This window comes from Callospermophilus lateralis, chromosome 3, assembly GCF_048772815.1.
Source record: "Callospermophilus lateralis isolate mCalLat2 chromosome 3, mCalLat2.hap1, whole genome shotgun sequence".
Classification (NCBI taxonomy): Eukaryota; Metazoa; Chordata; class Mammalia; order Rodentia; family Sciuridae; genus Callospermophilus; species Callospermophilus lateralis.
This window is the reverse complement of record NC_135307.1, coordinates 198346741-198371688: the sequence shown is the minus strand read 5'-3', so window position 1 is coordinate 198371688 and position 24948 is coordinate 198346741. Positions and strand designations below refer to the sequence as shown.

The 24948-nt window shown below is 55.2% G+C and overlaps 1 protein-coding gene across 2 annotated transcripts in view; it reads right to left on the bottom strand.

The window, feature by feature from the left end:
• Myt1 (myelin transcription factor 1) overlaps window positions 1–24686 on the bottom strand; it is a 34055-nt gene extending 9369 nt beyond the window's left edge. The window contains exons 1-16 of one of the 2 annotated variants that reach the window (XM_076849264.1): window positions 24632–24686; window positions 23702–23732; window positions 19712–19774; window positions 18659–18906; window positions 16409–17290; window positions 14474–14608; window positions 13863–13953; window positions 12557–12670; window positions 9787–10001; window positions 8325–8449; window positions 7815–8084; window positions 5257–5411; window positions 4367–4429; window positions 4186–4254; window positions 914–976; window positions 421–504 (exon numbers count right to left, since the gene is read on the bottom strand). In XM_076849264.1, the coding sequence (XP_076705379.1) occupies window positions 421–504; window positions 914–976; window positions 4186–4254; window positions 4367–4429; window positions 5257–5411; window positions 7815–8084; window positions 8325–8449; window positions 9787–10001; window positions 12557–12670; window positions 13863–13953; window positions 14474–14608; window positions 16409–17290; window positions 18659–18906; window positions 19712–19774; window positions 23702–23732; window positions 24632–24686 (2663 nt within the window). The remainder of the gene's footprint in view (window positions 1–420; window positions 505–913; window positions 977–4185; window positions 4255–4366; window positions 4430–5256; window positions 5412–7814; window positions 8085–8324; window positions 8450–9786; window positions 10002–12556; window positions 12671–13862; window positions 13954–14473; window positions 14609–16408; window positions 17291–18658; window positions 18907–19711; window positions 19775–23701; window positions 23733–24631) is intronic. The other variant, XM_076849265.1, reaches the window with a different exon arrangement.
• Between the last annotated feature and the right edge of the window lie 262 nt (window positions 24687–24948).

Below are 24948 nucleotides of genomic sequence, written 5' to 3'. Positions count from 1 at the left end.
GCTTTGCACAGGTGAGCAGGTTGGTGAACACACAGGATTCAAAGACTTGATGGCCCCCTAACCATCTTCCTCTCCTGAATCTGCATCTGACTTTTCCTGCCAGAGAAAAGTTGTGCAGATTGCAAGGCCCATGGGCACCTGTGACCAGCCCGAGGCGATAGGACACTCAGCCTGCCCCATTAAACACCTCCAACCTAAGCTGAGCCCAGAGAGGGACTGTCACACGTGCCCTCACTACAATACCCAGGCATTGATGCACTGGGTTTGAGCACTTCATAAAAAGAAGATTGCCATTGATCAGTTTGAATATCAGTTACAATGAAAGGGAAATCTAGAATGAGATTGGTTTTTTAAAATTGTAATACATAGGAAAATCTCAATTCTGCACAGCAATGAAGAAGCCAGGATGACCAAACATACTTCATCAGCTCAGGGTCCTCCTTGTCATCCTTGGTGGGTGCCACCTTAAGTCCACTCTTCTTGGCACGTGGGCAGCCTGACAAGCTGGTTTTAAAAGAGGAGAAATGTCACCTCAGTCCCACAACAGCAGCTCCCTTGCCATCCACCCCACCCCGTCCCCTCAAGCTCTGGGACCCCTGGGCAGAAAGAAGCCAGGGCAGATCAATCAGTCAATCAGTCATTTGGAGCACAGTCCACGGACACAGAGCCTTTGCATAGGGCAATAGAGTCAGGAATGGGAAGCATCTTCATGAGCCTCTAACCTTGACCCTTTGTCTGTATCTCACACTGCAAGGGGCCACTTGACCAGGTTCCAGATGTACCAATAATTCAGATAGACGAAAAAGAGCTCTGATTAGTAGCAACATTAAGAGTGCCTTGTTCTAAATTTTAGAAATTTGTCTAGGACAGAGACCCCACACATACCCCACCCTGCTGCAGGCCCCTAACTTACCTCCGATGTGAAGCGTAGTTCCCTGTTATATGGCCAGAGCCGTCACAGCCCGGTGTGGGGCACCTGAAGGGGAAAGTGAGATGAGCATGGAGCCTGTGGTGGTGTCCACCTCTCCAGGCCTGGCCCTTGAGGAAGCATATTGCCTTCCCAGCCCAGGGCCCCCGAGGAGCTGCCCTCCTTTAACAGCAACACACCCAGCCTGCTTCTGCCAACAGTGGGCATCGGCTGGGTCATCTCGAGGCCTTAGCATTTTTCCCATTTGCCCAGGAGCAGGGGTGGGGTGATCTGGAAGGCTGAGGAGAGAAGCCAAGGGGCCCAGCTCTACACCAGGCACCAAGGGGAGGTGTGGGGGCCACTGTATCCAAAAGCAAAGATGGACTCCAGCTTGGCCATTTATCTGGCTCTAATCTAGACTAGAAGCATCCAGAGTGCACCTGAGCCCTAACTTTAAACACAAGGGCTCAAAGGGCACACCTTGCTCCTGAGACAGCTCTGTCCTCCCAGCTGCACTGTGGCCTTGCTCTCAGGGAGAATGCACTGGGGCTGAGGAAACCAATGGGTGCTCACTGAGCACCTGCCATCTGGCTGCTGCAGGACTGATCCCGGTGCAGTGTGTGCGGAACTCACGTAACCAGTGACTTTGTGTTGGTTACTACCACAGGGTAAGAAGGGAAGACACAAAACACAGAAGTCCAACTTTATACACCCCAAAATGTTTGATGAACACATCATATAAGATGGTAAAATAACACCCTAGTATTATAAGCATGGATATTCTTATGTTCTCCCAAATGACAACCAAAATAAAATGTTAGCCCTGGCAGGTGTTAGGATGGGGAGGAGGGCTGACTCAGCAGGTGGGCCTATCTCCCCTTTGGATCTGCTCTGCACTTCACCCCTTGTGAGGGTGCTGGCCTGCAGGCCAGGTGAGTGCTATTCCTGGCACTCTGCACCAGAGAAGCATCTGTCAGACCTCAGGTACACACTAATGGTGGTGGTCACTTGGTGGCCAGGGTGGCAGACCCAGGCTTATAGGCAGAGATGAGTGGCGCCAGTGGTGAGGTGTAGACACACCCATTGGTCCTGGTGAGTCTCAACTGGGCCCATGACTCCCACAGGGAAGCAGGTACTTGACCCATGGCAGGGCTATCCTGCACTTCTTGCTGAGGCCTGATACAATGGCTTTTCCCAAGAGTTGTGTCCAGGAGAAGACAGTGATCACAGCATCAGAAGGGCAGTTGTCCTAAATATGCTCCTATGAGCTGTACAGGGTCAGTCGCAGGAACTGGAGCCCCCACCACCCCTCCCACCACTTGTCTCCAGTTGCCTTGTCTGGGCAAAAGAATCCATGCCTGATGGATATGTTCTGTGTGGGCAGCACATACTGTGACCCCATCTGAGGGCTTTAGGAGTGACCATGCCCTGTGCAGAGCCTCCCAGGCCCTGCAGATGTGTGGCTCCCCCTGGACTCCTCACACACAACTCCCGGGCACACAGTCACACAGAAAGGGGAACAAGTGCCTGTGGGCTTCTCTTATGGGGAAAAATCCTCTTAGAGTCTTTGCATGTGTTGAGAGGGAAGCCACCAAAAGACTCATCTTCCCCAACCTTGCCAGAGCAACACCCACTCAGGAGGATAAAGAGTGCACCAGGGAACAGAGGCATGGAGGACCCAGCCACCACCACCCAGAATCACCAGGCCACACTGTGGTCAGAGAGAAACAGGTGATGGCACCCCAGAAAGACCTCCAGAGCAAAGAGAAGCTCTGGGGAGTGGGGCCCATCAGCCCCCCTCCTCCCATGCCTTGCTGAGGCTGAGCAGCTCATTACACACAAGGGAGAATTTTTGCTGCTATTTCTACTAAAGTTTTGTGTTAACGTTCACAGATTCTCAGTCTCAGGAGGACCCTGACTTTCCAGCAACTGTCTCCTGAGAGGATCATGCGAGTTTCCTTCATCAGCCAGGAGCATTGACTAGCTTAGGCTATGAAAACCATCATCATGAGAAAAGAAAGCAGAATTGGAAAGGAAAACAGAATATAAGAAAGATGGCAAGAGATGGGTGGTGTGGGAGCCCCAAGGCTGCAGAACTTAGTGCTCCCACTTTGGGTTTCCAGGCCCAGAAATGGTGGGGCAGAGAGTTAATGAGTAAATGTGTAAGCCCACCAAGGTGCACACCTGCTGTTCACTCTCAGAAGGAAACCCAGTGGGACACTCTCCTCCACAGGGGCTAGAGACAAGGCTGCAGGGTGGGAGCTGGAGACCCAGGATTCCAGTCCTACCCTAAACCAGCCCTGCTCTCCTGAAGCCTTCACACTCCGCTCCTCATCCCAAAGGCTATGTCCAGCTTCTCTCTGGCCCCAAGACCAAGCAAGGGAGTCTTGACCTGGATTCAGGGCCTCCTAATATAAAGCCCACAGGAGGGTGGGCCAGTCCCAGGGACAAAAACTACAGAAATGAGAGTGACACCTCCTTCTGCCAGGCCTCCACTCGGCCCTGGGGCCCAGCATGAGGTCCCTGCAGATCAGGTCATGGGGTCTATAATGTCACAGCTCAGCCAAAAGCCTGAGAGCCAAAGGAAACAACTGTTCCCAACTCCAATCCCAAGAGGACAGATGCCTTGAAACCTCTGGGTGCCTGCCTCATGGGTGCAGGACACCTCAAGCAGCTGGCTGGTGCCCACAGGGCCTGTCCTGCCACGTGTTAGGGGCAGGGAGGTGCAGAAGCAGAAAAGGGGCCAGCAGAGAAGGCAAGAGCAGGGAGGGGAAACATTGGGAGGTGCTGGGACAGAACAGAGCAGCTGAGGGTTGCAGGAGAAGGAAGCAAGGAGCTCTCTTGCGCCATTGATTCCATTTCACTCAGCAAGAGCAGCACAACCTGCAGCCCCCAGTCATGGCAGGACTTGTAAGCCACAGCCAGTTCTGGCCTTTCTCTAGATCTCTAGGGCTACGGGCAAAGCAGACCCAGGCAGCCCTGTGGGATCCTCCAGAGAGGCTGGGGAGGGGCCAGGACTGTGCTGGAACCTGTGTCAGCCCTGGCTCCAGCCCAGGGGAGAAGCAATGGCAGTACCAGAGCAGGGCCACAGGTGGCAGCGCAGCCCCAGCCAGGCAGAAGCAGCCCTTCCTCAGGCATGGCCCCTGCCCACTCCAGGAGAGCAGTGACCAGCCCAGGTGGCATCTTGGAGAGAGCTGACTTTGGCAGGAGCCTCATGAAGGAAAGAGCAAAGCAAGGGAACTGCCCAAGAGACAGGGGGTCAGGGAGCGCAAACATACTTGAGGTCAGCAGAGTGGGCAGCCATGAGGTTTCTGAGGCTCTTGTCAGCAAGAGGGCAACCAGAGAGGCTGAAAGAGAAGAGATGGGATACGGGGTAAGCCACAGAGGGGGAGCAGAGAAGGAGAAGAGGAAGACCCCCCAGAAAGCACCACGGCCCGGCCAGAGGAGCAGGGGACGAACCTGCGGTGGGAGGCATAGTTCCCAGTGATGTGGCCACTGCCGTCACAGCCAGGGGTGGGACAACTGGACAAAGGAAAAAGAGCATCAGAACCCAGCACGACGTGCACTGCAGGTGCTGCAGTGGGTGGCCAGGCCTCCTCCTGGCCCCCCAGCCCCCGGGGGAGAGCCCTCGCCTCAGACTGGAAGCTTGTCCCACACAGCTTAACTCAAGAAGGAAAAGCTGGACTTGAAGTTAAGATGCCTCCGAAGCACAGGTGCTGAGCATTAGCACATGTGCTGTGTGTGCTCATGTCTGGACACGTAGGCAGGGCCCTTCCCGCTTCAGCTCCTGAAGCAGCATGTCCTCCCCTAAGGATAAGAACCTGGGACCAGCACCCAGGGAAGGTCAGCCCCAAGGCAGAAGGGCATGAGTGGGGCTCTGGGTGGGGAGAGGAGGACCGGGTCACTGTGGCACAGGTGCCAGGCACAGCCCCCCACAATCCTCTAGGGGAAGAAGGTGGTTGGCAGTCTGGGTGAAACAGTGGCTAGAGCTGAGGGTGGAGACCAGGCAGTGTGCTCTGGGCCCAGGCAGGGGTCTAGCTGTGGAGAGAGGGCTGGGCCTCTGTTGCACCGAGGGTTCCTGCGGAGTATCTGTTCGTGACTCCTTGGTCCCCGTCCTGCTCTGCTCTGTCCTGCTCTGCAGGCTGGCCAAAGACTCTTCCTTGTTCTTAATTGCTTTAGAGGATCACATTAATGCCCAGCAAAGCAATAACAGGAAATGTCTGTCACCATGAGGGCTGCCTGGCTGAAGGTGGTGGAGCCAGGCAGGAGAGGCCCTGAACTGAGACAACCCAGCTGCTGTAGGTGATGACCAGGCCTGCTCCTCCCAGACTGCAGGTGTGACAGCTTACGTGAGCAGCTCCTTCTTTATGTCCTTAGAGAGAAACTTCAGCTTGAAGTTGGTCAGGGTGACTTCTCCTGGGTACTTCCGCTCTTCAAAGTTCTCTTCTGACACCTCCTGGTCATCTGCTTCAGAAGAAGCAAAAGAATGTGCTGCTGGCTCTGACTGCAAAAAACCAGCAGGGAGATGTTTTAACGGCTGGCGGGGAGGCCCCGGGCACCTAACCCGGTGAGTGAGAGAGAGGGACCTTTCAAGACAGTGTCCACGAGGCATTTCCTGGAATTCTTGCCTTTTGGAGGAGGGAAAAGGCCCAGTTCCCCCAGGAAACACAGAGGGCATCTTGTGGCCTGGACCCATCCATCCCACACCAGAGCTCCTGGACAACAAGATTCAGGATTCTGTGCTGCCTGTCCTCAGGCCACCTCCACCAGGTCACCCCACAGTATGAACACCTGGGAAAAGAATCCTTGGGCAAGGATGGTGCCCAGATGTTGCAGACCCTAGTTAGGAAGCTGCACTGGTGACCACTTGTTATGACATGGTAACCCCACCACCACCACCACCACGTGTGGTTCTTCACAAGTCACCAGCTAAATACGAGCTCTGGAAGACAGTTCACCAACACATAGATGGGCAAGGAACAGCTCCTCCCAGTAAGGACAGGGCTCCAGCAGGGTCGGGACAGCCAAAGTCCCACAGGAAGGCTACACCATTCCAGGGCTGGCACCCACTTGCCATGGGTCCCAGTAAATTGTTCAGGCACTGCTTCTGCAGATCTGAGAGACAGAAATAAGGAAGTACCCATGGGGCCAGACAACTCAGGAACTGGCAGTAGACCTGGTCAAGAGACTGATGCTGCCTTTGCTCCACTGAACAGGCTCAGGGAAAGAAACTTATTTGCCCTAGCCAGTTGGAGGAAGCTCCTTGGCAAACATGCCCAGCCTCAGGATATGTGAGGGCTCCCAGAAATAGAGGGGAAGAGATTTTCCCAGAGCCCCGTGGATACAAGTGGACTAGAGTACCTGGGGACAGAAAGGATGGGCTGCTATGGCAGTGTGGGACCTCAGGCAGGGCTGGCAGGAGGGTCTGAGTCAGGAATCCAGGACAGAGATGGAGGGACAGAAGGGCTTGACTCAGGAGGCGCTTCTGGGGGTGACCTGTTCCTTAGGAGGTGGGTGGGGGAAGAGGCAGAGTTTGGGGATGAGCCAAGGCTACTTGATGCAGAGTAGATGATTGGCCACCACTGTGAGACAGGCTTCAGTGGGGGGAACTTAGGACCTCTGAAACAGAGTCACCCTATAAATGGTCACTTACTCCTGGAGGTAAAGATATGACCCAAAAATATGTGTTAAGAGAAGAGGGGGACCAAAGCAGCCTGGAGAGACCAGCACTGAGCAGAGGCCAAGAAAGGGGCAGAGGAGGGCCCAGAACACCAACTCACTGGGCCCAGAAGGCAGCTGGCTGGTAAGTCAGGCCATGGGCTTGTGGGAGGTGGAGTCCTGGGAGTAGGGTGTGAGTGCAGAAGCTTCTAGACCTCCAGATAAGAGCTGGTAGTGGGAATACTACAGGCCACCAGGCAGGGCTCCTGCCCCCCCGGGGAGGAAATCGGCCTTCGATGACCAGGCAGATGCAGTCCCAGGTGCAGTTCCCTCCAATGGGGACTCAGCCTGTGCCACCTCCTCCAGGACCTGACATCTGATGAGGGCAACGTGACCTGGTCAGGGAGCCCAGTCTATCCCTCTATAAAATGGGGTGATCCTGAGTCCCACCCACGGGTCAAATGAGGAGCCTGGCTCACATTGGGGATGGGCCAGGAGGGGGCCTTACCACACCTCCCCATGCCTCCTTGGGCACTTGGCTCCATCCCCTGCAGATCCCTCTGGGATCCCTGCCAGAGGAGTCTGGAAAAGAGAGAAGTATGGGGAGCCTACAGGCCTCATGCTGCCTGGACCCTATGTGTCCTTGGAGCTGTCCAGTTCCTTGGGAGGGCCTCTCCTAGGGGAAAAGCCCCAGTGAGCCCATGTCCAGGGCTCTTCATCTTACATGTCAGATAGATAGGACGATTGGAAAGGGAAGTTCCCACAGCTCCAACACCAATGCTTGAGCAGGTTAGTACTGGTCTTGGGGACTCAGGCCACTGCCCACCATGGAGGCCTCACATACAAGGGGGATATGAGGCGGAAGTCACTCACTATCTTGGCCCAAGGGACCCAGTAGCTGAGACCCTGTCTGGATAGTGATGTGTTTTTCAGGTGGGTGGGAGGCTCACAAAACCAAAGAAACCTGAGCTTTCTCCAAATCAGCCCCATGGAACCTGAAATAATGCCCTCTCCTCCCCACACTCCAGGATCATTCCCATTGGTGCTGACCATGCATTCTGCAAGGTGAGAAGACCACTTCTGTCGATGGACAATGTTGAAATGGCTAAGCAGGAGAAACCCTTCCTGGAGGGCAATCCCTGAGTCCCAGCTGCCCAAAAGTCCTACCAGAGCCAAGAGGTACAGCCACTAGGAAGTGAGCAGCTGCTTCACCTGATCACCCTCTTGTGTCGGCCTGCCCCACACCTACCTCGTCAGGCTCCTCTTCTCGCAGACGGCTGGGCTTAGTGTAGTCTAGGGGCCGGTCCCACTCATCCTGACGGGAGGCCTGGCTGGACTGGGGCGAGGTCATGGAGCTGCTGGGAGCACTGGTGCTGCTCTGGCGCTGGGAGGTGTCCGGAGACTTGACACCAGGGCTGCTGCTGCAGCTGCTGCTGCTCGGGAAAGCTCCCTCCCGCTGGCGGCGCTTGTGCATGCTCAAGTCCAGTGTTCCATTTTCATCCACCTCAATGTCCACAGACTAGGTTGGAAGGTGAAAAATACACGTGAGAGTCAACCCTCCTCACACCAGCTGCTGCATCCTCACTACAAGAGAGGTCCTGCAAGAGTAGGCCCCTCCAAGGCCAGGAGTAAAGTTAAGTATGAGAATTGCCAACTAGACCCTAGCTATTCCTGGAAGCGTCTCCTGCAGGGAGTGGGTGGGCCTGGCTGCAGTCCCACCCACTCACCCCTCCTGGGAGACTGCAGAGAGCATGCCCACCTTGCTGGGTAGGTCCTGTGGCTTGGTGCTGAGGTTCTCTGGCATCTCCCAGCAGCGGGTGGAGAGGTTCAGGATGGCAGTGGCAGCCATGTGCGCAGCCTCAGCGTCGTGTGAGTAGTCGAAGCCTGCAGAAGAGGGTGGGGTGCTCCTCACATAACTACTGGGGGGCTGTGCCTCAGGGGAGGAGGCCTTTGGGGAAGGTTTGGCTGCAAAAAGGGAACAACACCGCTGACTTAGACAGGGACAGAGATAGCAAACACACGGGGTGTGCTGGGGTCAAAGCACAGCCACTGCAATGTGGGCTTGGGCACAGCTGTTTACCCCTCCAATGCGCCCCCCCTCAGCCCTGAAGAGACCTCTCATTTCTGCCCTGACCAAGATCTAAGCAGAAAGAACAAAACTGTCCAAAGACATCCCAGCAGCCCTGGTGTTCCAAGCAAAAAATGATATGTCCATTAGCAAATGCCTGGTGAGAGACTGGAGAGTTCTGTGGAGAGGGTGTTTGCAATGTCACTCCTGGGGAACATTTTGTCACATGGCATCAGAAGGTATTACCACATCTCAGCTGACTTTGCATGCCTAGTTAGTAGCTCCTGCCTTAACAAAGCAGCATTAGGGACCAGACAACACAAATGAGGGAATGAAATGTCTTCTCCCAGAAATGCTCTTCTGCGTGACACCGAGCAACCAAAAACACCAGTGTTCCCAGCTCTGGCTAGTGAAACGCTCCTGGAGGGCCCTGAGTAGCCTGCAGGCACACAGGCCCAGGCCTGGGGCACAGGCTCTCTCTGCTACAGGGAGGAAGAGCCTCCCACCCAGGAGGTTCTTCCAGGGGCAACTCAGGAGCAGCAGTGAACTCCTCTTGAGCTGCCCCACACCCACCGGGAGGCACGAACCCTAGTCACAGGTGTACTGTGTGCTTTTCCACCTTGCATCATTTCCAACACTGGTAAATCAGTGCAATGAAGAAAAAGAAAAGATGGGAGGTTGTTCTAAAAGTTATGCAGGAACGATTTTTATCAATAATACAAATGTTGCTGATGCCATAAACAGCGTTTCCAATGAGATGGTCCCTGTACAAGAAAGCAAGTGGCTTCCTGCCAGGGTAAAAGTCCTGTCCCTCCCACAGTCTGACCCTCCCCAGTGGCATTGCTAGGAGTAAACTCCCCACTGCATTGGGAAAGGGGCCCTCTCAGGGTGAGCCATGTCAGTGAAGTTATTCTTAAGTTTCTGGACATACACCCATAAAGAACCTGGTTTTGCTTCACAGATACTTAGGAAACATGTAAGGTCCCCAGAAGCACATGGAGAGACGTGGGCCTCAAGGAAGCCATAGCAGTTACCCCAGGGCATCCAACACCTCGGACTTCCATCTTAGTCCCTTCTAGCTCCTCAGAACACTGGGCCCACCCTCCCAAAAGCAATGCAGGAAGAAAGACAAGAATGATTCTCCCCAACTTACATTGGAAGGCTTTGGGTGAGGTTTCGCTGGTCTGAATCTTTGGGGCAAGCATACGTTTGCCAAAAACCTGAGCGTCAAAACTTGCGTAATCAAAGGTGACCTTGGAGAACTTCTCTAGCTCCTTGGCCAAGTTGGCCCTCGGTGTGGCAGGAGCCACGTTGGGCCGGTAGCTCCCATAAGGAGGGACCTCAAGCTGCTTCACAAAGCACATGGGCCTGGAATGGGACAGAGATCAGAGCCTGTGAGGGACAGGAAAACAATGGCACCCTCCCTATCCTATCCTGCGGCCCAGGCAGGAACCCCTCGTAGCACGCTGAGAACAGAGACCCAGGGAGGCACCCCCGTAGCCTACCCTGAAGACCATGAGAATGCCAGCTCCTGTGGCAGGCCTGTGATCAGACAGGGAAGGACTACTCACCAGGAGGCAGCAATAAGAACACGCAAGGAGGAGCCTACTCCTCATGCAGACGGTAGTGGCCAGAGGAAACGGCCTGAAACTGCCCTCCAGCTCAACGACAGTTGGCAAGCCCTCAGCAGGGAGCCCAGCTGTAGCACAGCCCAGCATTGCGCAATGGTGGACCACCACCTAGCAGAACAGCCTAGCACTCCAGCAAGGAGGACATCAGGATGTCTGGGGGGGACATTGGCTTGAAAGTAGCATCATGGCCTTTGGCCCCATGACCCAGTTCTTCCCTCAGGCAAGGACTTAGTGGACCTCTTCTCAAATCTGGGTTAAGACAGCCACATGAGGGTTTGCCAAAAGGGTCAGCAGCAGGCACGAAAAGGCCACAGAAAGCTTTGGGTCCATGAAGTCCACTGAAGAGTCCTTGGGAAAGGGTCTGTACAGCAAGGGAACAGAAAGGGAGAGGCTGCGGGGGCGGGGAGAGTGAGACCAACCAGCACAGAGGGCTTTCTGAACCAGTCAGCTCAGAGAAGAGGGGAGACAGCCCCAGTGGGCACCCAGCAGTCCTTGCCTTACCTGGACCAAGCAGTGACTTCAGAGAGGTGTGAGTGTGAGAATGGGTGAGGCCTCCAAGCACGAGGCACTCTGAGAACCTGAGTGTGGCCTCAGAAGAGCAGCACCAGGTGACCTAAGCTTCAGGCCAGCTCTGCACCTAGCCTCAGGAGGGAAGGGGCCCAGGCTAGCCTGGCCAGCAGTACTGGGGAGGCTGCAGCACATGGCCACTGGGCTTCAGTAGGGACACACTGACTCTGACCTTAGCATCTGTGCCACTTCTTCCTTGGCCAGTGTTTTGCCAGGATCTTTAGACTTGGGGTCATAGATACCAAAGAAGCTTTGCAAAGCCTGTCCTCACACCCCAGGCTAGGACCCCAGAAGTGTGGAAGCAGCAGCCAGAAGGTGGCTCCTGCACTTGGCACTGCTGCAGGTCAGGTGCTCACTAGGGACTGGGGTGCAGCATGTCAGTGAAGCCTGGTAAGAACTCTGGAGCTCCAGAGGTGCACAAACAGGTCCCAGTCCCCTCCAAGTCCAGGGCCTCACCAGGCATTATACCCAGGATGTTTTAATAATTTATCAGTTACTTAGATCATGTCAGGGAAAGGATCAAATCAGCCACTGACAGAAAGCTGGAAAGAAAAGCAAAGAGTATGGAGGAAAGAAGCTGCTTCAAACCATCTGAGAACCAGCCATCAGGAACATACCAGCGGGAACCTGCAGGGCCACAAGAGCCCATGGATGGAACATGAGCACACCCATCCATGAGCAGGAATGTTGAGCCCTGTCCCAGCCAGAGATGCAATGAATGGGAATACTCCTTCTGAGGGACTCTCTAGAAAAGCCAGTCAAGGGCCAGAGTGTGGCACAGCCATGGTTGGCAGCCAAAATCTTCTGACTGAGGTTCTGCAGGCCCATGTCAGGAAAGGCAGAGGGCAGTAGCCATGGAGCCCCACAAAGAGGTGGCAGCACTGTGTCAGCCAGGGCTTGGCCTCTGCTGGGCATGATGGCCTGTCTCCTGTGCTCCTGTGTGGGGAGACAGAACATGGAACAGGATAGGAGAACCAGGGAAAGAGAGAAATGAGCAAGCTCATTAGAGAAACGGGGATGAGCAGGGGAAATGAGTCATGGTGCCTCTTGGCCCCACCAGGTGGAAGACTGCAGTTGAGAATAAAGCTCTGACAACAGACCAGTCAGGAGGTGCAGCCTTGGGAAAGTGCCCAAACCTCTGAGTTTACCTGTGAAACCCAGATCCCAGGGTTACCTGTATGGAGGGAGCTAAGCAGATGCATTCTGGGTGGTTTTTCAGAAAGTCCCTGCATTGCTGAGAGTATTCTACAAATGCATACACACATGCAGTTGCACACACATGTAAATGTATCATGGATGCACACACCCACACAGGTGTGCAAACCTACAAGCCAATACATACACAGGCCCACTGTTGCCTCAGATGCTCACAGACCACACAGGAGGCAGTGCTGGGAGCAAGGCCTACACCCTTCCTTCTCCCTTGCCTTAGGGTCTATCCTAGGATGGAAAGACAGACAGGACAGACAGGAATTAGTGCCATGGTGCTTCCTGGATGTCTACTGTCCTTGGATGGTATGGTCTGCTGTCTCCAGATAGGAACAGGGTCTTCTCTACAAATGGAGCAAGTGCCTTGGGAACAGCACGGCAAAGCAGCCTAGGCCTAAGACCAGAGGGGTCATGCAGGTTTGTGCCTTGGATGAGGGTGTCGTGAGTGCCACAGCAGGGGATTCTCCTGTGGGACGAGTGGTGCATATGAGTGGTTCTGTAGCTCATATCACCCACCTGAGGATCCGATCTGAATTGGAGCTATTCTTGGAAGGATCTCCTGTCTGTGGTGGCTGCTTCTCATGAGATTTGGCTAATTTTTCAGCAGCAGCAATGGGACACCCAGACAAACTAGAGGAAAGAAAAGGAGAGAAACCTGAGTCTTTCTTCCAGGCCAGACTGTCCTGGGTGGCCAGGTGCGTGGGTTTGAGCATCATTCAATGAGAATCCCAGGTGTATTCCTGACTCATTCCCACAGGACAAAGTTTTCTCTCTGGCTCTGTCCTGAGTCCTCACAGTACAAGTTGCTCATTTCTGTTTTGGAAAATTTATGCCAGTGACACACAAAAATGAAATGCATACTAAAGGGTAGTGAAGCCCAGACAGAAACACCTTCTTCTGCTAGGCCTGGCACCAGGCTTGCCCTCTGACTTTCTGGTCATTCGCCAGCTCCCAGGGCCAGGCTCTGGAACCTCTCTGGATGATGTCTGTAAGTTGACTTGGGGGAACCAAGGGCTCCACTCAGACCACAACTTGGATACTATCCCTGGAAGATTCTGTACCTTCCTAGGAAAGTGACCAGGATAAGGGCAGAGCAGTTCCACCTGTCAAAACTGGGTTGACAGTGAGCTCAGGAGCCAGCTCTAGGACATGGAGGGTGACACAATCACATTGTTTGGGAACTTGGTCTCTTGTCCAATGAACTGAGCCTGAGAGCTCTGGCACTTTCTCCATCTGAGTGTGCCCCCCCCCACGGGGGCCCAGGCACATCCTGTAGGGTATGGCCAACCATTGCTCTCAGATGAGCTAGAACCATGGACCCCTCTCATGGAGGGAGATGACCAACAACTAAATATAGCCAATGGCCTAGAAGCTTCATGTCCACCTGCTCTGCACTTGCTCAGAAAGGCCCAGAGTGTAGCCCTGTCCACTGAGCTCCCTGCTTATGTATACATTTGTCGCTCACCCACGAACAGAGGTTTTCCAAATGGTCAAGACACAAAGTCTTCACCTGGCCCTCTGCACAAGGGTCAGACCTTTCAGAACAGGCACATGTTCACCCCCAGTCAAAGGAGTGTGGGCAGCAACACCAGCAGGTGAGCAGAGCTCCAGGTGCCATTCTGTCCACACAAAGGAGGCAGTGAATACTCACAGGCCCTGACCTTGAAACTGCTGCATCAAGCAGCTGCAGGGAAGCTGCTATCACTCAGGGGCCACATGTCAGGCCGGAGCCGGTCCCAGGTGAGGGCTCCAGGCCAGGGCGAGCACAAACACCATACGCCCAGCCCAGATTCCCCACCACAGCCTAGATCAACCCAGGTACCTTCTATGTGTGTTGCGGTTGCTGTTCACATGGCCCTGGCCTGTGCAGCCAGGAGTGGGACACTTCAGCACATTCTCATGCATGGCCAAGACTGTAAGAAAACCAGAGAAGGCAGACAGCGATGACCTGGTATGGGGGGAGAACCGCCCAAGGAGGCTACAGGAGCCCTGGCTGAAGCCTGCAGCTTTGTAGGCAGAGAAGAGCCATAGTAGCTTGAGGCAGCAGCTCAGGGTGACTGCCTCTGTAGAGTCTGTAAATGTAAGCCCACCCTCAGCCAGGTGAGGCGTGTCCCTTCACCATGGACTCCTCCTGGGTCAGAATCTAGAGTTTACTTTGAAACCTCTTATTTTTCTGTTTTGCAGTTCTCGGCTTCCAACCTGAAAGTAAAGACTCTACCTTCCCTCTCAGCTGACAGCCAGGGTCTGTGCAACTTCCTAGGGTTCTGACCAAGACTGGCATCTCCAGGCAGAAATGGGCAGGCTGCTGTCCCCAGCCATGTCACAGGGCTAAATTTCAGGCTTAGGCAGTTTGTGGGAGACCTAAGAGACAACGCCCTGGACAGGCTGCCCCTCCCATGGACTCCTCCAAATACCCTGCATGGAGCTACTCACTCTCTGGGGGGATCCTGTCCTTATGGGGACAGCCAGACAGGCTGCGGTGGTGAGGATACAACCCAGTAACATGGCCAGTGCCATCACAACCTGGTGTTGGACACTTGATCTCACGCTTCTCAGCTCTTGAAGCATCTGAAACACACAAGACATGCCACATAGAGCTAGGAGGCTGGGCAGGGGAATGGGCAGGGAGATGCAGGTACCACTCACACCCCTCACTCTGGCTGTCCAGAGAGAAGGGAGGCAAGACTACCCAGGACCCCAAAGGGACAAGAACTGAACAGCAGGTGCCCCTGGAGAAGCTGGTCCAAAACCCAGGGGCATCTACCCCCAAAACAGGCAAGCAGCATTGTGAAGCAAACCATCCGTGTGGGATGGAGTCTCTGCCCCTCCTTCTGGGTATGAAGGCTTGTGGGCAGCCCTCTAAGGCAGGGGAAGTCAGTTTGCCTCCACTGCCAGGGTGTCCTTGGGATTTGACAAAAAGAGGAGGACAGAGTTTAAGAGTTTAGGGAGATTATCTGCAGCTGCATAACTAAGAAATGCCTATGCAGAATTCCACACCAGATCTCAATCCTTGGCTTCCTCTGGCCTCTGCAGGCCCAGGTAGGTCACTATTGAATGTGGGGATCAGAAGGACATGGAAGAACCTCAAAGCAAACCACATCTCAGAGATGCTCTTTCAGGAGGGAAGGATGTCCCCAAGCTCAGAGTCCCAACCCATAAGGCAGGGCAGGAATTCAGAGTTTCACCCATCAAGCACCAGGGTGCCTGTGCCCAACCCCTGTCTTGGTCCAGAGCTCTCAATGAATCCACTCCCCAGTCCACCACTGTCTCAATGCAGGAGGATGTACTTCTGTCCACACGGGCTGACAATGCTGCCCGGTGCCCTCAGCTCAGCCACCATGTCCTGACTTCAGGAACAGGTACTCTGCACCTGAAAGTCCCTCTACACCTGAACCCAGGCCGCCCTCGGTGTCTGAGTTGCCTGTCAGTGTCCCACCAAAATGTGCCCTGACCTGCAGACCTGCAGCTGACAAGCCCAGGCCCTGCACCTGTCCCTGAGTCTGCCCCACCCTCAGCCTGTGTGTCCAGGTTCCCAGGCCCCAAGTTCTGAGCCTGGCTTCCATCTGGGCCCCCAGACGGTAACCCCAATTTGTGTCACCAGAAAGGTCTCCCCTCAAGAGTCACTGTCCAGGTCCACCTCATGCTGAGATCATGTCCCTGCCTGTGCCCCTCATTATCTGTCCCCTATGTGTGGGTCTTTCCAGAAACTGTGTTCCCTGTCTCTGCCCACCTGGCTACGGTGCCCTGAGCTCCCTCTCACTCCAGGCTCTCACTGGGTGACCCAGATGTGTCTTCCAGGGGTTACCCCATGTAATGTCTCCTGTCTTTTTGGTTCTTGACTCCAGCATCTGAATCAAACCCCAGCCCTCAACTCCCTCCTTCTCTTGCCAGTCTCTGGTATGAGTTAACCCTCCCCAGGGTGGGTTGAGGAAGGGCACAGGGAGTACTACTGCCCAATCCATCCAGAGAAGAGAGCCTGGCCTGGGATAAAAAAGAGGAGTCAGGGGTCAGGGCAGCTCCCTGATCTTAGAGGCCAAATTCAGGCCCAAATACAGAGCCGACCACAGGCCACTCCCTTAGAAAAGCAAGAGTCAGACAGACATCCCTTGCTCCCCGCCTGCCCCCACACACACACATCTCAGCCTCGTATGTCTTCCCACACTCCCTGCATAAAGTGGCACAAGCCTGCTCCCCTGCTCCCTCCATCTTGGCCCATGGTCCTGTGAGTATTTGCCCCGTCTGCTCTTCTGTCCTCCCCACACCCATCTCTGTCAGTAAGGGCGTCTAGCTGTGTCTCTCCCTCAGCCTGGACTCCACACTGGAAGCCAGGAGGGAGTGGGAGTGCAGGGCAGATCACTGCCCGCCTACCTTTACTGTAGCAGCTCTTCCGCACAGCATCCAGGGGCTTGGCCGGCTTCCCGGGCTCACCTGGGCCCAGCTGGCCCTGCTCAGCAGGCGGGCAGCCTGGCTCACAGACGGTGCGCACCTGCTCCGCCTTCAGGGCGATGGCCTGCTCCAGAAGGCCCAGGTTCCCCCGGGTCATCATATCGTACATCTCCGACTCATCTGTGACTGCTGACCTCTGGGACCCGGCATCCTCCTCCTTGTCATCATCAGAGCGGACCTCCACAATGACGGAGTACTCAGGCTTGGGACTGGGCAGTTCTCGGCGCCGGGGCTCGGGGGACTTCTGGGCAGAGTTATGGGAGGCATCCTCCTCAAAGATCACATCAGGAGTGGCCTCCTCCTCCCCTTCGTCCTCCCCTTCCTCCTCCTCCTCCTCCTCCTCTTCCTCCTCCTCCACATCCTCCTCCTCCTCTTCCTCTTCTTCTTCCTCCTCTTCCTCTTCATCCTCCTCTTCCTCCTCCTCTTGGCCCAGGACACCTTTCTGCTTGCTGGAATCCTCGCTGGCCTCGTCCTCCAGGGACTGGGGACATGGCTCCTGGGAACGCTCACTGGTGACTTCAATGACTTCCTCTGCATCCTCTGGCTGGATAAAGAGATCTTTCTCCCCCTCGCCGTCGCTGGTGGCCCCCTCCACAACCTCCTCCTGAAGCAGGTGCAAAACGCTGGGGCCCGTCTTGGCCACCTGACCCGAGTCCTCCCCCACCAGGGTCTCTCCAGCAATTTGGCCCAGGTTGAGGAGAGAAGTTGCGATGATTCCCTGGCAGCTGCTGTAGCTGCCCTTGGAGGAGCCAGTGGGGCTGCCGATGGGGTTAGGTCCAAAATGGGACTTGACAGGGCTCCTTCCTGCACAAAATCAGAAACGCCATGGGGGCTGGAGGAGAGTGTGTGGGGAGCATCCAAGTCTCTGGCTCCCAGCAGCAGCCCCACCCTGCCCCACCCACCCTCCCTCAGCACAGCCCAGGAGATGGGAAGTCCGGACGTGGGGGCCAGGTGTGGTTGTTCCTGCCAGCCCTCTGCCTGAATCCGGAGATCATGGAGAACTTGTTAGGAGGTCATAAGCCACTGCCGTATTTTTAAAATTGAGGATTACTTTGATATTTTTGAATTCATGTTTCTTCTCCATTACATTTTATACAAAGGAGCTTAAAAAGCAAATCAGATTTTTAAAAATTATTTCATGATTGAAAAGCACTTTTATTTTTAAAGAATTAGAATTTAAGTCTTCAGCCACAATAACTAAGGCGTGGTCACTACACGCAGACCTGTGGGACTTGGGCCAGCACTCCTGGCAACAGTGGGAGCCACTCTACCATCCACATGCACCAGAGTAGACGCTCTAGCCACAGGGCCCAGCCCAGGGCATTGGACACAGGTGCTCTTCTTACAGGAGCAGGCAAGTCAGAATTTCTCCACCTGCAGCACAGGCTGGCTTGGTTCCAGACCCCTACTCACTCCAGAGCCCCAGGGAAAGCAAGAGCCCCATCCTGGATTTCTCCTAAAGAAAAACAGACTCCATCCCAAGCCCTGAAAGTCAGATGGCACCAGGCACTGGGGGGCAGTAGGGGTTGGCCTAGAGCCTCACCCTGACCTGGACTCCGCGGGTCTGCCAGCGCTCTTGAGAATGAGACAGACCCTTCCCTTGTGGCTCAGGGGCCACCTTTACCCACATTTGCCAAGGGCTGTGCCCCCATTATGGCCAGCCATGGTGGCTCCACAGAGGAGCGGGCCCCTCAGCCTCCACTCCCCCTGTCGGCCTCCCCAGGCACCCAACCTTCAGAGGCCCCACGTGATTACCACCACCTAAGGCGTAATCTGAGGCACCGCAGCACCTGCCCCTCAGCATTTGAGGACAAGCAGACCCACCCCAGGCAGGTTTCCCAGAGGGCCAGGCAGGACACACTCCAGGAGCCACCCACAGAAACACAGCCGGCAAGGCTGTCTTTCTCCCATGACCATGGAAACACACTAGCCCCATGTGCACACTGGCCCTCCAGTCTCTCCCTGTACGGTGTTCGCACACACCACAGACCACATGCCCTTGCAGCCCCCGCCCCCCCCCCCCCCCCAGGGAATGAGCACAGGTCAGGACAAGACAGTCCTTGTTCTCAGGAAGACTCCCTCGCTCGCTGTAAGCTCCCTCCCGCTCATAGGCTGCATTCTCCAGGCCACACTAAGCGCCCTTTATTCGCAGGAGAAAGAGCAACAAAGCACCTTCAGCTGGCTCGGGACGATGAATCTCCTCCTGTCCCAACATCTCAGCCTCAGCCTCCTCCAGAGTTCCTTCTGATTCATCCGAAACAGAGGCTTCCTTCACCTCGGCCTCCTCACTGCCATCACTGTCCACACTGTAGCCTTCGTCCAGAGCCAGCTTCAGGGGGTGAGACTTCCTCTTACACACCAGGTGCTCGGCCTCAGTGCCCTCCAGCTTCCTCTTCTTGGCCAGTGGGCAACTCTGTAAACTGGAAAGGAGAAGAGGGTGAGGGTAGAGCCAGGTCAGGGCCATGGGAGGCCTCAGAGGCCTGGTGAGCAGCCCCCTCTGCAGCCACTCTAACTTGAAGCCCCAAGCTCAGATGTATTTGAAATTTTAGATCTAATTATGTATGTTTAAAAGTTCCTAGGGGTTGGGGGTGTAGCTCAGTCATAGAGCACTTGCCCAGCATGAGCTGGGTCTTGGTTCAATCCCTAATTGCATTACAATTGGCAGCCACATCCACACCTAGAGCAGGACTCCTGGACCCTCCAGGGCTGCTGACCCAGGCTCCTCCTCTCCTAGGGACCCATGAGGCCTGACCCACATCCCACATGCTCTCAAGCAGATCCTGGACGTCTACTCCACCCCAGTCTTCCCCTCACCTGAGACTGCTGCACCCACACCCACCCTGCGAACTTGCACTGCAGGGGACACTCAGGCCAAGCTGACCACATGAGGCAACCACACTGACAGCCCAGCAGCAGCCCACACCATCCCCACTGTGCACCAGACCAGTTCCAAACTCTGCTGCACAGGCACATCCAGTGCTTGCAGCAGCCCCCGGTGGGAAAACCAAGGTGCAGAGCATAGCTCATCTAGCTACTGCTCTGGCAAGCTCTGCCCAGTTGGCCTCCTCAAGGCCCCAGGAACATGGTCCACTTGGGACTCTATGGCTCAGAAGGGCGGGGGTCAGCCTGGTCTCAGCAGGCTGCAGATGGAAATGAGAGGTTCTGGCTCATAAAAAGTTCCAGGGCAGGGGAAGGGCCACCCCTAGTGAGACAAGGACTGTTTACCTGCGGTGCCTGGAGTACTTGCCCCGGACATGTCCAGATCCTGTGCATCCTGGGGTGGGACAGCTGAGGAGACAAGCAGGAGAGGTCACCTCAGGCAACAAGATCTGGGCTCAGGGGCATCCCAATCCTGACCCTGGGGAGAGGGGATGGCCTCCCCACAGTTCATCACAGCATGGGCCCTGGCAGTTTGCTAAAAATTAGTGAAATAACTCACCCCATTTAAATAAATGAATGGCTCGTTATAGTGTTATGAGTGTGGTTAATTAAAGTTCTGTATGAATGAGAGCAAGGCATCTGCTGAACGAACATCTTTCCCCATTGCAGACCGTCTGTCAGCATGACCAGATCAATAGGAACCCATGAGCACTGGCAGCCGGAATGTGATTCTTCGAGGTGCCCTCCTGCAAGGGCAGCACAGAGGGGCATTTTGGAACATGAGGTCAGGGTCTGCCACACCTGGTACTCCTGGGGGCTGCAAGGAGCTGCCAATACCCCAAAGCACTGCAGACCAGCAAGCCAGGGAAACCAAGAGAGATCCCTGAGGGAGGGTGAGGCAAGCCTGAGCCCCCACAGGAGACCCTGGAGGCCCCATTGTTCACAAGATTGCTGAAGCAGTCCGAGTCCTGCCTGGGGTCAGCTTTCCAAAAACATGGCACTTCTTCCCAAGATACCACCAATGGTTTCAGTGTGATTGACCATGGCCTAACTGCAGCTTGGAGCCCAAATGGCCCTGCAGACCACGTTCACTAACGTGGGGGGGTCACCAGAACTGTCTGTAACAGAGTCACAGTCTCCCAGCCAAGCCTGCAACACACCCCTCCCCCATAGGCCACCACACACCCCAGGGCTGTTGCTCAGTGTGCTGAGAAGCCCGGAAGAGGCTGGCGGGAGGGCGGGAGGGCGGGAGGGACCCCAGCTAGTTTCCTTCCCAGACAGAGGGGAGGCCGCTACCCCTGGAGGCCCACACTTGCTCTCACTCTCTCAAGAAATAGCTTTGAGACTTTTCACAAAAAGCTCCTTGTTATTGAGGATTTGAAGCTGAGGTCCCAATTAGTCGATTAATCACTGAGTTAATCAGGCAATTAGGCGACAGCTGCTGTGGAGGCCTGGGGGGCACTGCACTGCCCCACACACGTCACCTGCTCCAAGCCACCCCGCCACCCTGTACAGAAGAGTCCTGGTCCCCAGCCAGGTGGACTGGCATCTTCCCATCCTGCCACCCAGGGTGAGGGCCCCAGCTGTGGGCCCAAGTGCATGGAACTGGCAAAGTCACTTCGAGACAGAAGTAGAGGAAGAAGTGGGCAGAGCCCTCTCGGGACCTGCCAATGCCTCCAGAGGCTGAAGCGGCAGCAGACATCAGCCTTGGGCCTCACAGTTGGCACAGGTTCACCCCTGAGAGCATATGGGTGAGCATCAGCAGGGGCTACATGGTGCCTCAGTGTGCTCAGCCTCAGGGCCAGGGCCAGTGAGCAGCTACAAAGGCCCCCAGAGCCTCCTCCACCCACTGTGGGAAGAGATAGGCCAGGTCAGGCCCTCCCCAGCCACTTGAGGTGCCCGGGTGTGCTCACAGCACTCAACCACAGGCCTCCTGAAGGCCCCGCACAGCGCCCTCGCAATGATGCTGGCATCAGTCATCAGAGTCAAGCAAGTAACTCTGGCGTGGTGGCAGAGAGCCTGGCTGGTGGCCACCTCTCAGCAGGCATCCCAGACCACACCCTTGAAGGGCCCCAAAATGAACTATAGGCATTAGAAACCCAAGCTGGGAGAGAGGCCAAATCCCAGCTAGGAGCTCACGCTTGGCTATTTCCCTTCAAAGGATCTGTCTTCCCTCCCACTGTGTGGCAGCAGAAGGCCCCCACACCACCTGTGCTCCAGGGGGGAGCTGGTCCACTGGTAGTTCAAGCAGGAAGTCCCTCAGAAGAGGAAGGGTCAACTGCAGGGGATCCTGGGTACCAGATCTTTGCCCTTGAAGACAGCCCTGACTGGCTCAATAGCATGTCTCAAAGACACTAACCCTAATGCTCCATAACAAGAGAGTCTTTCCAGTGGCGAGTGACTTTGCCCGGCCCAACCGAATATAAACTGTCAGGTCTCCCTCGAGTGTGTAGAGAAAACCATCAACATCCTTTCTTCTCCCAAGAACTAGACTGTTTATTTCAGGGCTCAAGGAAAATTCGGGAGTTCCAGAAGCCAGAGGAGCACCGCAGGGTCCTACTGGCTTGGGGCCAAGCCCCTTGCTCACCCCATAGCAAGCCCCTACTGCCACCTAGGAGCCAGCATCTTCCTGAGAGCTCTGCCTGAGCTCTGGGGAGTCCATGCTGGAGTCCTGAGGTAACAGGGCTTAAGTCTCTGATCCTGAGTTCTGCACACAAGAGCTCCTCCAGGTGATTCTGTGTAAGCTCACCTGCATCACCATTTGCACCCAGACCATAATGTTCCCCTCCCAGACACAGCTCAGTTCTCTGTTTTGGCACAACAACATGAGCCCCACCAGGACAGAGTCTCATCTGCTTTCTGATGGGAACCCATGGTGGACAGGTTCTGGGGTGAGCAGCACCGGCCAACTCCCAGATGCTCCCACCATGTCTGACGCACATAGCAGATGGTCACCACCTGCAGGTGGTCACCAGTGAACACATGCAGGCACAGGAAGGGGAGCCCCTGCACAGTGCGCTGATTCCTTGGCACAGACTCAGTTTCATTTTACTGTAAGCATCGCCTCTCAAAAATTAAGAATTGCAGAAGAAATTTTTGCTAGAACTCTAGATGCAAGGCATTTACCCCTGGTTTCTGCCCAGAAAAGTTTAAGGGCATCATTAGTAGCACGTAACCAGGTGGAGAGCACAGGACAAATGCAGTGACAAAGATGCTCACCAGCCTCATGGGCACTGCCAGACCATTCAGGAAGGCTAGCAACAAGCACAGCCCCTTCAAGCCACTTTTCCTTCTGTTCTTTGGAAGTTCAACCAAAGCCTGAGTGTCCTCCCTCCGCCTCCTTGCCTGGGCCTCCCCTCCCACCTGTGTCCAGAAGGAGTCCCCAGGTGAACACCACCTCCTCCTGGACTTGGCCCCTTAGAGGTGGCTCCCCTCCTAGGAGCTGGCCAAGTGCTCCAGTGAATGCCGGTTCTGGGCACCCCTGGGCCCTGGGGTGCCAGAAGATCAGCAGTGCCTGGTATGGCTGCAACTCCCTCACACCTCCCGTCCTGGACCCAGGGCTGACATCCAGCAGTAGAACGCTGGTCTAGTTCTGGTTGGATGCAGTTTAATCCTGAGGAGGATGAGCTCACATGCCTCACAAACAGGACAAATATACCACCAGGCAGCACTTCCAGGAGAAGCCCTGATCCTGATGCTGCAACCACAGCATCCCAGAGCCTGGGACCCAGAGCAGCCCTCCCACTCCTTCTCCTCCATCACCAGCTTACAGTCCCAAACACTGGAGGGACACTGGCACCCTGCTCACCTCTGCCCAAAGCTTACAGAGTGACCTTTGGGGCCTTGTATTCTCCTGATTGGCAGAAGCCATTCACTCAAGCATTGTGTGCGGAAGAATAAGACACTACCTGCCCCAATTTTTCACAGTTTAGTAAGAATCTTTACCTTAAGCCGTTGAAGAAGGCATCCCAGAACAGCCACTGCTAGATCTCAGTGCACTAGACTCCCATGTATATCTCAGGTCCACAGAGACTCAGAATGTGGAAGACCCTTTTTCATTTATGGCCAAACTGAAGCATTTGTGAGATTCTCCAGGAAACACCTTATTACTAGTTTGGGGACATGGTGACATTCCATGTCCTGGGGGTGACCAGCACGGGGTCCCTGCCATGAAGCTGAGCCCCACATGGTGGGCCCTGAGGAAGGAAGTTCCAGCCAAGTAGGGATATACATGGCAGACAGGACCCAGGAAAGCAGGGTCTCTCAGGGAACACCCAGGACATCTCCAGGTCAGAGGCACACAGGAAGCGTGGGGCCAACAGAAAACTTCCTCACCTGAGGTCAGGGCCTGCAGTCTCTGGGGGTCCTGGTAAGAGAAGGAAAAATAGGGAAACACATGTGAGACTTAGAATCTGGAAGGCACCTTGTCCTAAGAGCACACTGTAAGTAAAGCAGCCAAGGGTCTACAGAAAGGCAAGCCAGGGCAGCACTGAGCTGCTTTTCTGGCACCCACCTTTCCTGACCTCTAAGAACATGCTCCAAGGCCAATGGGGCCTCAGCCTTCAGACCCTCCCCTGGAGGTTTTTCACAATGGATCTGATCCTCTCTGGGCATTCAGGGTCCAAGATGATATTTCTCTCTAATTGCAGAAAAATGTTGGCTTTCAGCAGGAGGCATAAGCCATCAGATCAAGCTGGATAGAGAAGAAGACAGATGGACATGTGGCTAATCCCTCCAGTGATGTGCACTGGCTACAAAGAGATACAGAGGTCCAACACAGGGCAAGCACTCCTGAAAGCTCAGAGTTCTGAGACACTGTGTGGGGCATGACAGGGAGCTTCAAAGGACCCAGGAGGGGAGACTGGCCAAGGGGTTGGGGCTCAGTCCTAGCAAGATGAGCAGAGCCTCAGCCCCTCCTCCCACCCACAGTTGTACCCAATGACCTCCCACTCTCCACAGCACTAGAACTAGCCTCTGAGGGAGGAAGAGGGCTGGCAATGGAAAGCCAGTGGCCTTTCATTTCCAGACAGAAAGGTATCCACTGAACTTGGCTACCCCTCTCAGTGAAGCCACATACATCTCCACCTCTCCACCCTGGGCCAAAGGCCTCCAGATGGGTCCCTGAGCCCCAGGGCCTGGTGTAGGCAAGGGGCATACCATTCACTAGAGCCCATGTTATGGGCTTCTTCTCCTAGGGACACCACTGGGGAGGTGGCAGTGAGAGCCAGCCATGACCAGGGCTCCAGCTGACCAGATGGCACTCACCTCGGAGGGCCTTGGATCGCGTCCTGGCCCGCTTGTCTTCATTCTCTAAGCTCATCTGTAAGAAAAGACAGCTGCCACGTTAAGAAGCTCCAGCCAGCTCCTCCCATGTCCAGAATCATCATCGTGGGGCCATCAGTTCATTTTCTGGATCAAATTCTGGCCCCTGCTGTCCTGGCCCTGTACCTGCCCACAAAAGCCCAATGTGGGCCCTGCCCTCCTTAATCCTCATGAGCACAGTGTTTCCCAACACAAGGGGATCCTGACCTAGCAAGAAGCAGCACTGCTCACCTGGCCAGGCAGGTGCTGAGGCACCAGGG